The sequence below is a fragment of the Pogoniulus pusillus genome, chromosome 23, assembly GCF_015220805.1.
Source record: "Pogoniulus pusillus isolate bPogPus1 chromosome 23, bPogPus1.pri, whole genome shotgun sequence".
In the NCBI taxonomy this organism is placed as follows: domain Eukaryota; kingdom Metazoa; phylum Chordata; class Aves; order Piciformes; family Lybiidae; genus Pogoniulus; species Pogoniulus pusillus.
The window spans coordinates 19,152,500-19,169,347 of NC_087286.1; the positions used below are offsets into that span (position 1 = coordinate 19,152,500).

Here is a 16,848-nt window from a genome sequence, read left to right on the forward strand (position 1 = left end):
GAATGCCAATTGGGTCTTTGTGACTTGCTTAGCATTAAATCATAAAAATGCCCAAAGGCCACCCCCCCCCCCCTCAAATCTACAGCCCTATGAACTTCCTTAAGTTCATCTTTCCATGCTTGGCATGCCTATTTTGGACCCCATTTGTAGCTGTTTCAACTACCTTCCAATAATGTTCTTCCCTCAGTCACTCAGGGAATAAACCTTTAAGGTTTCTCTGACTCCCCCCATTTAAATAGGTGGAGTGGTTAAGGGTATTCATCAAATAAAGGATGAAGCAGAAGCTTACAGTCCAAAAAAAGTAAGGCAGTGTTCATAAAAACTGGAACTCAATAAAAAAGATGACATTTTAATTAGTTTATTCAGAAATAACTGCAAAAAAAAAGGAGAATTGGTCCTTTGGCAACACCATCTAGATGGTTCTAACCAAAAGGAACTATTATGGGGTTTACTTTGATCAAAGTAGTAAGTTCCTTAGTGTTTTCAGGTCATTTTGGGGAACTGTAGATTCATAATGTCCTTGCAGTCCTGTATGTACTGGGAACAACACATCAAGTCCTTACAGTTACAGGTTTCTTATGGTTCTGCATGAGTCACATAATAAGCCTCAGAAAGAAAATAAACTAAAGGGTAAGGCAATGGTGTTACCCTAGCCCAAAGGAACTATCAGCAATGTGTCACTCTTCCTATGTCATAGTTCTTTGAAGTGAGCCACCAAATATTCCTTTTTCCTTGTACCTGGCAATGCTTAAAACAACCTAGTTAACAATTCAAGAGTTCGCTACCCCACGGTGCTACTGACGGGCAAAGATCCTTACTTTTAAAAGCCAAGGGAAAATACAGCAATGTTAATCCTATGTAGGGTTTTATGGAATAAATGGGAGTTGGAAGGAAAAGATGGGATCTTGTCTGGGAATAGAAAAAAAAATGCAAAAAGACAGACTTATTTACAAAGATTGGAGCTACAATTTTTTTCCAGTGTCACCTCCAAAGCTTCTCAGCGTGCTGCTATTCAGTAGAAGTAGACCACACTGAAATCTAGGCAAGGATTCCTTCTGTACTCTCAAGACATACAAAATCACTACTGGGTTTTGGTTAGAAAAGTGAGTTTTGGGTCAAATACCTCGCACTGAAGATAAGAGCAACCATTATCAAATATTCTTTGCTATGAAGAGTTTTGAGATCTCCCGATGTAAACGTTCTCTGTCAAGTCACTGCGGTCGCACAGTAGGGTCTTGAAGAACAGTGTCTACATGCATTGAAAGCATTTGGAAAAGGAAAAAAAAATCTCTGGTTCCATGTGGTTACAACAGAATGTGAACAAACCAAACAGAAAATCCACCTCTGCAGATCCTCTCCAGTTCAGCTCTTCTCGAGGGCATCTCGATGCTCTCCGGAGTTCGACACGGCAATTAAAGCCTGAGCTGAAGGGTTTCATAAGCCGATGGTTTTGCCACCGTGCCTCAGGTAGCTCCTCAAGTACACTTCTGTCAGTGTCAGGGTTTCTCTCAGCAGACTTCACTCAACTATCAGGGCCACGTTTATGTGGGACAGATCTATCATGTGCCTGTTGAAAGTGAAAAGGAATTTAAACCTGGTGCTCAGACTGATTCTAGGGCTGGAGGACAGGCTAGGAGGTTCTATGAAGGTCACTAATATAGAGATGCTTGATTGGACTAAGAGAAACATTTCATAGAGGAGACTGATTTTATCTTTGGATGGGAGGGAAGGAATAGAGGCAGTAGCAGAGCTTAATTATTTACCTGTGGAATTTCTGTTGAAATGCTAAAGCGTGGGCTGGCTCCTTAAACTTTGCTATGGCTTTCCGCTGTTGAGGAAGCATCTGTAAACTCTGCAGAGACAAAAAGCCAAGACATCTTTAATATCTACTTCAAGTTCCATTTAAAAACCCTTCTTCATTTTGCACCAAATCCATCGAAATTTTGCAGTATTTCTATTCTCAGAAACCTATTTATATTTTTTCTTATTGGTGTCCTGGGAAGGCAGAGACTTCTGAGGCTGCAGGCAGGGACCCAGCTGAAGGTGTCAGAGCTGGTGCACTAGCTGGAAAACCCAGACCACTGCTCACTGAGCAAAGATGACAGCCCTGCAGTGCAGTCCATACAGATGGCCCAATCCCTGCAGCCAAACTTCTGCCAAATGAATAAGAAACATTCAGTTGGGTAGAGCTCAGCTTCACACACAAGCACTTGGGAGTCATTGCAAAACAAAGAGACACGAGAGAAGCAGCAGGACATCCATGATGTGATGGTTTGGGAGTTACACCCTCACCCCCCACTAAATGAAATCACCCAGACTAGGCTCAGCCAGCTGAAAGTTAAGGAATGAAGCTTTATATTCACAGCTTAGCACAAGATACAAGCAGATAGGTACAATATATTACGACATTTACAGCTATATACAGAAATATGCAAGTTAAAAGTAATGCAGAAACACAGCAGCCCTCCCAGAAACCAGTGTCCAGAAGGGGCTCCCAACCACCCTTCCACTTTCCACCCCTCTACCTTATCCCTTATCTGCCTTATGGCAGATTCCTCCTTCTTTAGGAAGAAGTTCTTCTCAGAGAGAGTGACTGGCATTGGAATGGGCTGCCCAAGGAGGTGGTGGAGTTGCTGTCCCTGGAGGTGTTCAAGAAAAGCTTGGATGGGGCATTTAGTGCCATGGTCTTGTTGATTGGCTAGGGCTGGGTGCTAGGTTGGACTGGATGAACTTGGAGGTCTCTTCCAACCTGGTTGATTCTATGATTCCTATCTGCCTTTAAAAGTGCTCAGCTTTCCTCCTCCATATGCAGCACAGGAGATGAGAAGGAAGGACCTTCTTGTGTCATTGAGATAGGCATCTGTGGCTCACATACTGCTCTACAGCAGGGCTGAACTGGACAGGCTTATGATGGGGGCTGCTCCTCTCTTTCCCCATCCCCAAGGACAGAGCAGGCCTGATCATGTCTCCTTGCACAGCTTCTGCAACTGCTGCAAACATTTTTACAGGTAGAAAGACCACAGAGGTCACCTCACCAGGCCTGCATGCCCTGTGTGCCATGTCACAGGGAGAACAGCCTTGCTGACCTGCAGGAGCGCTCATCCACACCCGCTTGTCATTCCCCCTGGATCGCCTTTAAAACTGAACTCAGCAAGCATGAGCAGGCCGTGCAGAAAGCTGCCTTTGCCCTAGCTGAGCACTAGGTAGCACTGTCACTCTAAGAAAGCAGAGGGAAGCACATCAAGCAGGCAACTGTGTGGGAGCAGAGAAGAAACGACTGCTACCAGAGCAAAGCTGCAGGTGTAGAACTACTCAGCATACACCTAACGTTTGCTGCGTTCTCATCATCTCTGAGACTCAACAGAGGAGTTTTTCAAGGATGCAATTTTCCTTTTGTTTTTGGTTAAACATCAGACCTTAGTCTTACCTCTCCACAAAGCAATACTGAGAGGTCCCTGGGAAGTATTTCATGGCATCACACAGAAACGTTCAGGTTGGCAAAGCCCCTCAGGATCACCAAGTGCAATTGATATCCCTGTTCTACAAGGTTCACCCTGAACCTTACCCCAAGCACCACATCCAAACGAGTTTTAAACACATCCAGGATTGGTGACTCAACCACCTCTCTGGGCAGCCCATTCCAATGCCTGACCACTCTTGCTGGGAAAACTTTTGCTAATACCCAGTCTAAACCTACCCAGTCACAGTTTGAGGCCAATCCTTTCTCTCAAAGCTACGTGTCAGTGCAGTCATTCCCATGTTCATGTCTTGACTGCAGCAGAAGTTGATATGAGAGGCACCACTCGGACATATGAGCTGTGCTTGCACATCACTTGGAAGCAAGATGCTTGTTTACCATTAGAGGTGTACAGACTAGAGTTTGGGAATCTTTACCTTTAACAAAGGATTTGGGTGCTGGATAATCAGGATGTGCCCTCTCAAAACATTACCAAGGCAGGGTAATGCTCCTATTCAGTGAATCTGATTCTGATTCTAACTTTCTTTTACAATTGGAAGGGAAAAAAACAGAAGAGGAGTATGAGCTTGACAGACAGATTTCCACCCCTCGACATAAACAGAAGTCAAGAACTGGGTATCTCAGCTCACAGACTGCATTGGGTTGGAAGGGATCCTCAAAGGTCATCTTGTCCAAATCCCCTGCAGTCAGCAGGGGCACTTCCATCTAGATCAGGCCACCCAGGACCTGATCACAATCAAGTCTGATCTTGAATGCCTCCAGCGACAGGGCCTCAACCACATCCCTAGGCAGCCTGTTCCAGTATTTTACCACCCATATGGTAAAAAACTTCCTTCTTATATCCAACTTGAATCTACCCTTCTCCAGTTTCAAATCACTGCCCCTTGCTACAGAAGCCCTCCTGAAGAGTCCCTCCCCATTGCAGGTCAGTTCATTAAGAAAGGTTTTGCTGACTATAGTTAACAGCTAAGGACAGGATATTCTACATCTTATAGATGGAGTCAGCTACAACTGACTCTACCTTTCCCTCCATACTGCATCTCTTTGAACTCTACCCAAACAGTTAAAAACCTTGCCTCTCACACATCTTATCTTCATGCATGAAACTCCCAAAGCCATGACAAGAAACCCTTCCACTAACCGCTTGCCTCCCTTCTGCACTCTTCACTAAGTCACCTAAATGAAATGCATTTTAAAGGGAGAATGAGGCAATAAGCTCATAGTAAGATGAGTATCCCTTCATTATCAGAGGCTCCTGATCACTTTGAGCTGCAGGGGACAGAACAACACTGTGCACAAACACCAATAAGAACATTCATTGAAAGCCACAAGAAAATCAACTCATACACTTCAGGATATTGACCTCCCTAAAATCTAGCACCATCTATAAGAGTTGTTGCTGTGAACAGGGACAACACAGACATTTCATTTTCAGTTCCTATCTTACAAGGCACTTAAAATTACTGCTGCCTCTTCCTCATTTGGTGTGTTAGCACTGCTATGGCACCATAAAAAAAACCCCAAAGCTAGAATATTGCATATGGTGGTAACAGTCTCATATTCTTCCTAAAAAAGGATCACTTCTTTCCTATGTTTCTCACTATCCACACTTAGGAAACTTCAGTCTGAAATAAGCCAGGAAATTTCTAGCCTTCTATAAGTCAAACTTGAAATGCAAACGCAGAATTAGCACCAAAGCCTTCTGCATTATTAGCTAAATTCAAACATCTCTTTCAAGCACTACTTCTGCATCTCTCATAAAGTGAAAAATGGATGATGATTTAGAAACCATCATTTCCAGAATTTCAGCTGATGGTGCTGCAAGAAAACAGATTCCATAGGGCACAAAGACCCCACCAGAAATCCCACTAGAAAATTCATTAACTTTTTTTTTTTCCCTAGGAGTGTATCCTTCTAAATTGGTCTGTGACACTGAATTCAGAGACCAGAGCTTGGAGTCTGAAGTACTGCATGAATCTTTTAGCATATTCTCAAGTCATTTCTCTGAACTATGAGTACTTCTTAGCAGGGTTTCTATTAATCTCCTAATATTCTCATGCAAGATTAGGCAACTAAACACTGGATAAATGTGCTTTGGAACTGTATGAGTCATTTCCTAGAGTACTACAGAACATAAAGGGATGAAGTGCATTGTGAGAGTATTTTTGCCTTCAAAACCAAATTAAACCTCTCTGAACTGACAATGTTAATAATTCAGCATTATTCCATTTACTACATTTGGAAGAGGCAGAGTGTACATATTCAAGAGAGCATTGTGTTTTGCAGCAGAGATGATCCCACTAATAGAAAAGTCTCACAGAATAGCTCCATTTCATGGATTACATTTGTCTGACAGTGTTGATCCTGTCAAAAGAAGCACTCAAAAAAACAACCCAGAAAAAAAATATCAAGGAGAATTTCCCACCTGTATGTTTCACTATTCACTGAGTCTTACTTTCAAATCATTGAATGGTTTGGGTTGGAAGGGATCTCAAAGATCACCTGCTTCCAACACCCCTGCCATGGGCAGGGACACCTCCTACCAGCCCAGGTTGCTCAAGGCCTCATCCAACCTGGTCTTGAACACCTCCAGGGAGAGAGCATCCACAACCTCCCTGGGCAACCTGTGCCAGTGTCTCCTCACCCTCACTCTAAAGGATTTCTTCTTCATCTGCTGTCTCAGCATCCCCTCTTCCAGCTCAAGGCCATCATCTCTCATCCTAGCACTACAAGCCCTTGCCAAAAGACCCTTCCTGGCTTTCTTGCAGCACTCCCTTGAGCTGCTGAAGATGTGTAGCTGTTTATAATCAGCAAGCAGTTTTTTGCCACTCCCCAACACCATTAGGTATCTGTGGCTGCAGCACAGCAGGAAATCCTGCCCAGCCTAAGGCATCACAAAGCAATGTGCTTCCTCACACTACAAAGCTTGGCCAAGGTGTGTCTGGATTTATCAGTCAGTTCTCCAAGGCTGATATCACCAAGACAGCACAAGTCACCCCCCTGAACCTGGCTGTAGAGCACTCAGCTTGGCACAGGGCCTGAGGAACCTGAAGCTGAGCATCCCCCTTTCAGCAGAGGGAAGATGCACTAACAATACATCAGACAGAGCCTCCTGAGCCCTTCTGTGCTTTGGAAACCTTCTGTTTTCCTACCGTCAGTTTAACTGATAGATCAGTTCCAGGAGACAGTTTACAAAACAGAAGCCTCGCAGTCGATACACCCCTGTGCAGGTCATAACCTTGCTCAGGGCCCCCTCCTAAAGAGAAGCTTGTAAAAAAAAACCCAAAAGGACAAATAAAAGCCTCTGAAAGGAGACTGTGTTTCATTTGAAAAAGCAGATGGTGTTACATGGTAGAAAATCTCCTCTGGGTAGTACTCAGTAAGTGCTCTCACCTCAGTACTGCAATGGCAGCAAAAGGTAAACATCCAAAGAAAAGGTGGGTGCAAGTCAACAACAAAAACAAGGGCAGCAACCGAAAACATCATAGAATCAGTCAGGGTTGGAAGGGACCAGAAAGATCATCTAGTTCCAAGCCCCCTGCCATGGGCAGGGATACTCTACCCTAGAGCAGGTTTGGCTTTATCAGCCTCACAGAATAGGTAGGTTTGTATTGTCTAGAGAAATAACAGGATCACAGAATTAGCAGGAATTCTGTCCTGACACTCGATTTGAGAGAGAGATGAATGTCTGACAAATTGTAGAGTGGATGAAACCAGGAAATAAGAACCAGGAAAACACTTAGAGGAGCTTAATCACAGAGGTATTTGGACTCAACCTGCAGCACCCACCCTGCACTACGTCACCTCAAAGCCCTTTGAGAAGCTCTTGCAGTGCTGCAGCCTTCCCAAACACAGCAGGTTCACTTCAGCTGCTGCAGCACCTCCCCGGTGGGACAGGCTGAGAGGGTGGAGGTTGTTCAGCCTAGAGAAGAGAAGGCTCCAGGGAGACCTTAGAGCAGCCTTTCAGTGCCTGAAAGGAGCTACAGGAGAGCTGAGGAGGGGCTTTTGACAAGGGCTTGGAGTGACAGGACGAGGGACAGTGGCTTTGAGCTGAGAGAGGGGAGGTTGAGAGCAGACATGAAGAAGAAGGTGGCACAGAACTCCAAGATGAAGGAGACTCTTTTGCAGCAGGAATGTGATAGTTAGCAAAATCCTCTCGCGCCTCCTGTGCCGCAGCATCACCACATGCTCGTCTTTGCTACCAGGTGTAGCGTGGGTGGGAGGGGGGGAGGAGGGAGAGCTGCCTTCAGACATAAATTACCAATAAACACACATTGTATTTAGTGTCAGGGAATTAATTGAGCTTTCTGGAATGAAAGCCTTTTGGCACAAAAACGCTAAGCCGAGGTTGACCTACCTGAATGGGTCCCACTGACATCAGCAGGTTTTTCAGTTGGACATCAGTAGTTGATGAAGAAAGCCCTTCAACTGACACAACACAGGGCTGAGGTTTGCACTCCACCACTCGCAGGTTCTGTTTATTTGGCATCAAGCGTCCTCGGCCCATCTGGCCTGCTACTCCTCTGCCTCTGCCGTGCATAATGACCTGCCAACAACAAAAGTAACAGTATTTTGATTTACTTACCCAGTGCTTCTGCTCACTGCATTTGACAGACAGTAGGAAAGTTGGTGATTCAGTTAAAGACGTGATTTAAAACAGCTTGGTGCTGTTTGCTGATTTGAAAGGCCAATTATTAACATATTCATCCACTGCTCACACAAACCTCTCTTAAAGTATAGTAAGTTCTATATTGTTATGTGCTTTGCACTGAGGCTGAGAGCCTCAGCTTTAGCACAGATGGACCAAGCAGTGGAGGGTCTCAGATAAAAAAATATATATATAAAACCTAGTTTTCAACACTGATCACATCAATAGCATATGTTCAGCTCTCATATTTTAGGTCTGGCCAAAAAAAGTCAACTGGCAATTCCTCTCCTTTTTCTCTTCTTGGAATCACAGAATGGTTTAGGTTGGAAGGGACCTCAAAGATCAGCCAGTTCCAAGCCCCTGGCATAGGCAGGGACACCTCCAACTAGAACAGGTCGCTCAAAGGCCTCATTCAACCTGGCCTTCAACACCTCCAGGGAGGTTGTGGAGCACAGAAGCACCCAGTGTGATTTCAGATCACATTGGGTGCTTCTGTGCTCCACAACCTCCCTGGGCAACCTGTGCCAGTGTCTCACCACCCTCACTGCAAACAACCCTTTCCTAACAGCTACTTTGCATCTCCCCTCTGCCACTTTAAACCATTACCCCTCATCCTGTCATCACACCCACAAGACTAGCAAACTGCTTCAAGCACCTCCAAGTCTCTGTTCTTGCCAATTCTTGGTGTGTTATCAGTGTAGAACATTCATGTATGCTAAATAACATTACAGCAACTTTTTTCAAAGCTCCTTTCCCCCCAAATCTTGTCGAATTCAGAACTACACCATCCACCAGAGTATGAAATATGTGGATTTAGTCCTTGTAAAATAAAGGTTGAACAGTTGGGTAGAGGAAAAACAACAATGAGAACAGAGTAATGAACACTGAATAGAGTTAACACTTAACATTGACTTTAGACTCAACACAATTTCTCCATGTCTACTTGGGAAGCCTGTGGAGGGCAACGACTTCTCCTACTGCTCCGACCACCAGGGAAAACTGCTTACATGAAGGACAATTAAGGCCACCAGTTCAAACTCAAAACCAAGAAGGAACTTTCAAGCCAAAGCATCAGCTATTTTGAGGGAGCATGCCAGTTTGCAAATGCAAAGATGGCACACGTCAACGCTACCCAAATTCTCTCTCTGCCTGCTCCCAGTGCATAAGCAGAGCAAAAATCAAGTTAGGAGATCACTGACTGTGTGTTGAGCGATACGAACTTTGAGGATCGACCAAAGAGCATCCTGGAACAGTTGCTGTATGCTGCTACATATGCAGAAAACAGGCAGAATGAAAGCTTGAGTGTGGCTTCAGAAGAAAAACAACTCTTGGTTTTATAGACAGAAAGCACACTGGATACCTTCTCCTACGGTAGCTACCTCAGGACCCACGCATTTTCCCCAGGGAGCACTGTGCTGGCCAGAAAGTCAGCAGATGAAACAACCTGCAGGCATCTCCAGTCTGCTGCTACAAAAATGTCTCTCTAGATTAAAAGCTTTATATGCAATTATGCATCTCCTGGGTCATGCAGCCCCGTGCTAGCAACTGACAAACAGAATGCTAGATATTAATAGAGCAACACAGCTAGACAGTAAAACTTCTAGCAGCAATACGCATCTAAAAATCACCTTTTTAGGTTGATGGATTCCCTGGATGTTTTTGACTCCTTGAGGAGCTGGTGAATGGATCTGTGCCTGCTGTTGGTGCTGCTGCTGTTGCATTCCCTTTGTCAATGTGACCTTCCGCACTGGCTGCTGTTTCGGCTCCGGGGGTTGTTGAGACCGCTGGGGCTGGCCCTCTGGGTGAAAAAAGCCAGCATCCTCTCCCCCCTGCTGAAATCAACAACACAACAGGCAGCTCAGTGTCCAGGCACTGCAAACCCTCACCCTGAGCAGCCTTGTGCCACAACCAGCTCGCTCAGCAGACAGAGAACACCCAGTGGTTTGCCTGCTAAAGCAGAGCAGCAGCCACAGCAAGCGTGTGCAAAGGGTCAGCCTGGAGATTGTGCTTCACTCTCAGATAAATCCCTACCATCCACAGAACACTTTGTTTTGTTTAGATCTCATTATATTTATGAGTGGCTTTGCTCCTCTATCCAAATCATTCTTCCTTCCAGGGTCTTACACAAATATGGTGTGTGCTGTTTTGATATTACTCTCTTTGATAAATAAATAAGAAGTCATACCCACTGCAGAAAAAAAAGAAGCAACCAACTGGGAAGGCTGGCAGAACCAGACTCATCTTCAAAAGTCCAACTGCTCTTTATTTTGAAGCACAGACTTACTCTGACAACTTTTATACCAACAGACTATTTCCTCAAACTCTTATCATAGAATCAAGCAGGTTGGAAGAGACCTCCAAGCTCATCCAGTCCAACCTAGCACCCAGCCCTATCCAGTCAACTAGACCATGGTACTAAGTGTCTCATCCAGTTTCTTCTTGAACAACTCCAGGGATGGCAACTCCACCACCTCCTTGGAACAGTTCTTCCCCAAGGTGTGGGGTTCTTTGTTAGTTTGTTTTATATAACTCTTATGAATACTTTTAATCACGAGCACAATGAAACACCACCTATCCTATATATCTCTTTCTGCTACACCTCTCAGTGCACTCAAGCACAGGAAAATCACAAGCTGAAAACATTACAAGAGTAATTATTCCTTTCACTGTCTCTACCCAAACTGTTCCACTTTTTCTACAGACAGGTGATTCCTGAATTTGTGCCTTGTTGTTCAAATCAGAACACTCACTGAAAAACATCCCATGGAGCAAGAGATAGTTGAGTCCAGCAAAAGGTCAGGCACTTCTGCTTCTATAAAGCAGATAGCACTACTGCACAGTTTTAACAGCAGTAACTGTACCTTGGGTGGACTCTCACTTCAGACCTTGAGTGAACATTATATTTGCAGAAGGGCTCCCTTAACACTCTCAGGTAACCCTGCAAAAGCACTCAAATAGAAGGCATACCTGAAGGGGAACAAATAAATTGTCAAAGCATCTTCACTTACAGTTTTATTTCCCCCCTCTTTTCCTTAAGTCAAACCAGAGAGTTGCACACTACCTGGCATGTCACTCTCAGATAGACAAAACACAAGGAACAGCTTTATGGGCTAGGAGTGAATTATCTTAACTGAGAATATACATCACTATCTCACTACCAAGATTAAACCAAAGCAAAACAAACCGAGTCCTACTGAGGACTGGCTACTAAGTCCCTTTGCTACCATCTGAAGAGAAATAGGCTGGTACAGGTGGTATGTAGGACAGTCTCATGGTTCAGGTTCACTAGTTCATGACCTGAATCATCTCTAAATCAAACCCTCTATTATCAAGAGTATTCAGGCAACAGCTTCTCAGGAATTCAACTCCTTAAATCCCAAACAAATCAGTTTCATCATCACCTACATTTCAAAAGTGCAATCTGTCACAGGGAAAATCTTGAAGCCTTTCTTGCTTAAAGGCTTTCTTATGCAGTGCTCAAAGCCACAAAGTAATAGAAAACTGCATCTGTTTTTCTCACTTATTACCTAGATTTTTGTCTGCTGAATGGCTCTGCAGCTTCACAGATTTCTTTTTAGTATAAACCTTTGAAAGCAGTGAGAAATTAAAGCTTTCCCTCTTCAGTCTCTTCAATTACTGCTCAAAAACATGAGAGCTCACTTCCTCTCTTGAAAAAATCAGAATGTATGCATGCAAACCAACCCTTACCAGGAAACCAGCACTAAATTCCTTCCACTTTAGTCTTAGTTCCAGTATCAGCATCACCATATGCCCTATGCCTTGATCAGATCATTTCTTTTATTCCAACATACAGTAGATGGAAGACGAAACAAGAAGTACCATTAAAATTCTAGAAGGAATACAAACACAATAGTTGGAAATTAAAATCTCATCTCTGCTAACTGCCCGCTGTGAAAAATGACCATAAATATTTGCAACCATTTCTTTCCATCCCCAAAAAACCACAATCTCAGCACATAGGAAGAGCAACTGAGTGAAGCCCTTGGGTACAAAACACAACCAATGTGCTCATTACTGAAAAGTTCCAAAGCAAACAATCATTTCCCATAAAAGGCTAAGATGGTCAACAGTCACCCAGTATTTAACTACCAAATCCAATTACTACCAAATAAACTTCTGCAAGCTAAACACATGACTATAACAGAGTCAAAGGCACCAGCACCCAACACTGCTTCACACTGATGAAAAGCTCAATGGAGTTTGTTTCCTGCCACAAAGTTCCACCTAAACATAAGGAAAAACTTCTTCACTTTGACAGTGACAGAGCACCCTGAACAGGCTGCCCAAAGAGGTTGTGAAGTCTCCTTCTCTGGAGACTTTCAAAACCCACTTGGATGTGTTTCTTTGCAGCCTGATGTAGGTGAACATGGTTTAGCAGGGAGGTTGGACTAGATGATCTCTAGAGGTCTCTTCCAACCTCTACCATTCCATAGCTCTGTGAATGAAACTTTGCCATTATTAGGTTCATTTTGGATCAATTAAGATGCCTTTTTTAAAGCAGCAGGTGTTCCATTCAGCAGACAGTGTAAAAATTACCTTTCTAACTGCATGTACTACGAGACTTAGTGATGCCAAAACACCAAGTTCAAGTATTCCACGTTATTAAACACAGCTCAAAAGACTGAGGCAAAAGGATTTGATCTACACGGTGATTTTCAGACTTCTGCTGTGGAAGAGGCTGCACAATGATGATCTGAATCTGGACTAGCAGAGAAAAGGAATTGCAGCGTTCAGTGGCCATGCATTTTAGAACTGATTCCCTGATGCTTATCAAGCCTGCGTTTCAATAGTGAGACTCTCTCACTACACAAACACATATATACAGTCAGCACTGTGTTTTGGGAAACTTAAGGACCACTCTGTCAAACACAAGATTACAAATTCCAAAAGCAGAATTTTATGAGGGACTGCTTGAGTTTAGCAAGCTGACGCTCTCTACTCTATCATAATCATTATGACAGTTCTACAATCAAGATGAAGTTTATTTGCCACCAACATTAACAGGACACATTTATTTATAAGCAATGCTTTAAAATGTACTGATAAAAATGCCCATTGATACTGTCAGAGCTGCCTGCAATTTGACAGATCAAATCTTATTTTCATCCTTAAAGCCCATGAAGGAATGGTATCACCAACTTGCATTCTGTAGTGAGCAAATTGATTAATCCCCCTCTATAGAAATCTCAACTCTTGATTACACCTATCAGACGTTAAGCAGCATTATTCTAGAGTGACAACACTTGACAAATTCCCAAACCATTTTTCTCAGCCTTTGTGGCCCTGCTAGCTTGTATTAACCCTGATGAAAAATTAATTTTCCTTATCTTCTGCTAAACCCCAAAATCCAAATCCGCCAAACTGGCAACTCTTTCTGTAAAGGTATTATGAAAACCCTCTAAAAGATTAATTGCATGTCTTCAGGTGACATTAAATTAATTTCTGTACTCGTGACAGACATTTGATACTCCGTACTGAGAGGACAGATAACATTGTCAGGATACACAGAAGGACAGTGGTGCAGTGTCCCAGGGCAGCCTCTTATGAATTCTCCTTTCGATAAGGCCATACTTCACTGTCATTGGCACTGTTAGGGATCTTGCAGCCCACAGACCTTGCTGCACAGGTTTCTATTAACGACGACAATGCTGTGTCTATCCATGTAATCTTTATAAAGCTAATTCAAAAGCACCCAATAGTAAAAGGGATGCACACGCTGGATAAAGCACTTGGGAGAAATGAACTCAGCTTGATTTGTGTGGAAATAACACAGAGAAGCAAAAGGTCCTCAACTTTTCTTAGATTGGTATATAACTCAAATTTTCTGTAGCGTGATGAAGGCTTAAATCTTGCAAGGAACTCCCAGTCCAAAAGTGTCCAGTAGTTTCTTTCTTTCCAGAAAGGAGAAACCCCTCATTTGGTACCAGTTTATATCACTATTTTTACAAACAAGTACCCTGTACAGTATTGCAGTAAGTAGGGGAGGTAACCACCCCCACCCTTTATGCTATTAAATGAATCATAGAATCATTCAATCAGCCAGGTTGGAAGAGACCTCCAAGATCATCCAGTCCAACCTAGCACCCAGCCCTAGCCAAGCAACCAGACCATGGCACTAAGTGCCCCAGCCAGGCTTTGCTTGAACATCTCCAGGGACAGCAACTCCACCACCTCCCTGGGCAGCCCATTCCAATGCCAATCACTCTCTCTGACAACAACTTCCTCCTCACATCCAGCCTAGACCTCCTCTGGCATGACTTGAGTCTGTGTCCCCTTCTTTTGCTGCTAGCTGCCTGGTAGAAGAGACCAACCCCACCTAGCTACAACCTTCCTTTAGGTAGTGGTAGATAGCAATGAGCCTCCTCTTCTGCAGGCTGCACACCCCCAGCTCCCTCAGCCTCTTCTCATAGGACTGTGCTGCAGATCCCTCATCAGCTTTGTCACCCTTCTCTGGACACGTCCCACATCACTTCAAGGACAAGCTAGATTACTATTCACTAACTACATACATTTTAATATGTAAACTTGGATTTTGCTGATACTGATCACAGTAAAAAAGACAGATTTAAGACAACTGTCATTCCCACGTAACAAAGAGATTAAAACAGTAAACCATGTAGAGCAAGCAAGACTATCATCCAATGTACACCATAGAATCATAGAATCAACCATGTTGGAAGAGACCTCCAAGATCATCCAGTCCAACCAGTATTTTTTCACTGCAATGATCAGAAACATATTGAAAGAAAACCTCAGTAATCAGCTATTTCTCTTCAACTCATGCTCCAAATGCTTTACCAGTTCCATACAGCCAACTGACAGACTGAGGACCTTGCAACAGGAGGCCTATCCACTTGCCAAACACCCTACAACCAAGTGTCATAACCAAGCTCTATTTCCGAACCTCTCAAATGCCAACACTTGGAGAAATTTCTTTGAAGACCTTCTAAGTTGTTTTAAAAACTTTCTGATTCAAGAATGGCAGTACTTAAAATTCTGCTCTCCAACCAGGCTAGAACTCACTCCTCTATCATCAGACAAATCTTCATTAACAACTGGTTTAAAATATTAACAGCCTAGTTTTGAAGTACACATAGAAATAAGATGGTGGAATGTCATTCACACCGGAGAAAAGATGCTTCTGGTGCTGAGCAGTGAATTGTGGAGTATTTTTCACAGCCTAAAACTTTTTCATAGGGCAACCTGAACTCGAGCAAGAGTACCCAGACTAAGCAATAAATCAACCGCAGAACCATTTCCCTTCCTGTGTTAAAAAAGATGCCGCTAAGCAGCTCCATGATGCTACGACTATCTTCTGTGCCTAATGGTGTATGAAGAGTCAGGCAGCAAGACAAAAATATCTTGCAGAAAAAGCAGTTACTTCTGTTTAATCCCATGTGCTAACAGAATTCTTACCTTAAGCACCTCCTCATCCACCTGAAATGAGAACTAAGGCATGAAGAAAGACTGGCCAAAAAGATGTTATGGAATCCTGGCCATACTCAACGCTACATACTGACATTTCACCAAGAGCTACAGAAACACAGCTGATCAGATGTGGAATCATAACTACATTGATTTTTCTAGTACAACCATCCACCAGATCACTATGAAAAACACAAATTCTGTGTCAAAGCTACAGCAACATCAAAATTCTCGGACTGGATGTGTACAAGGCTCTCACAAGTACCTTCATTTTTGTGTTAACTGTCTGCAAGTATGCAATGTAGATGCAATAAACGTTTCTCAGCAGTCTGCTGCTTCTCTTTTCAGTTGCCAGTCTGAGATAGCTTTTGTCCAGGGAATTTAAGAGACTAGACATGCAGAGAAAAGGCTTGTGCTGGAAAAAAACCCTAGCAATTCAAAACTTCCAATGGCTGAAAGCTCCTAATGGACCACTTCTCAGCCAGACACCATCTATGGCACACAAAGCCAGCAGTGACTATCAAAAACCAGTACAACTGCAGCTTCCCTTCTTGTGTTATGCCTCGTTTCCTTAGTTCATGTTCTTTGAAGCTTAAAACTAATGGCAAGTCTGAATCCCTTTGGTGTGTTACCTTAAACATCTTGTACAATCTTGCCATGGCCAACCCACATTACCTCTCTCCCCAACCAATTAAAGAGTGTCAGGATTCCTTCGACTCAGAGCCACACCTCTACTAAAGGTCTGTTTCAAGTGGTCTAACTTGAAATACCATTTAACAAAGGTTATCTTCTCAAAATACTAAATTGGACAAATCTGCATGTTTCCCCCCCCCCAAAGGTAAGGAACTGCATTTAATGAATCTTCATCTGAAAACTGGCCCTTTTTCTCTGCAATGCAGCTTAATGGCATTACAGTTCCTTTCAGCCATGTCCTACCAAGGAAACTGAGCTACCAGATGCTCTGCAATGCTGACACCACATCAGTAACAATCTTGCCCTGTAACAGTTAGGATGGCAGAAAACCTCTCTTTTGAGACTGAACAAGAGTGACAAGCAATACCAAACAATGCTCCCAAGGTGTTCAGGAGGAAGCAGCACACTTCTTCAACATACAACTGAAAAGCCTCCTGAGGAAAAGGAGAAACCTGTTCTGCAGGCTACAATAAGAAATACTTTATTGCACTTGAACTTCATTGTGGAGTACCTGGAACTACATTCAATGTAGGTAGACATCTTTTCTCTCTTTTGAGGATTTTATAACACACTCATAACAAAG

The 16,848-nt window shown here is 43.3% G+C and overlaps 1 protein-coding gene across 4 annotated transcripts in view; it reads right to left on the minus strand.

The window, feature by feature from the left end:
* Positions 1 to 342: 342 nt before the first annotated feature.
* RBM33 (RNA binding motif protein 33) overlaps positions 343 to 16,848 on the minus strand; it is an 81,305-nt gene continuing 64,799 nt past the window's right edge. For 2 of the 4 annotated variants that reach the window (XM_064162818.1, XM_064162816.1), the window contains exons 16-19: positions 9,755 to 9,958; positions 7,836 to 8,024; positions 1,764 to 1,852; positions 343 to 1,567 (exon numbers count right to left, since the gene is read on the minus strand). In XM_064162818.1, the coding sequence (XP_064018888.1) occupies positions 1,519 to 1,567; positions 1,764 to 1,852; positions 7,836 to 8,024; positions 9,755 to 9,958 (531 nt within the window). In that variant the 3' untranslated portion in view covers positions 343 to 1,518. The remainder of the gene's footprint in view (positions 1,568 to 1,763; positions 1,853 to 7,835; positions 8,025 to 9,754; positions 9,959 to 16,848) is intronic. The other 2 variants (XM_064162817.1, XM_064162819.1) reach the window with 2 other exon arrangements.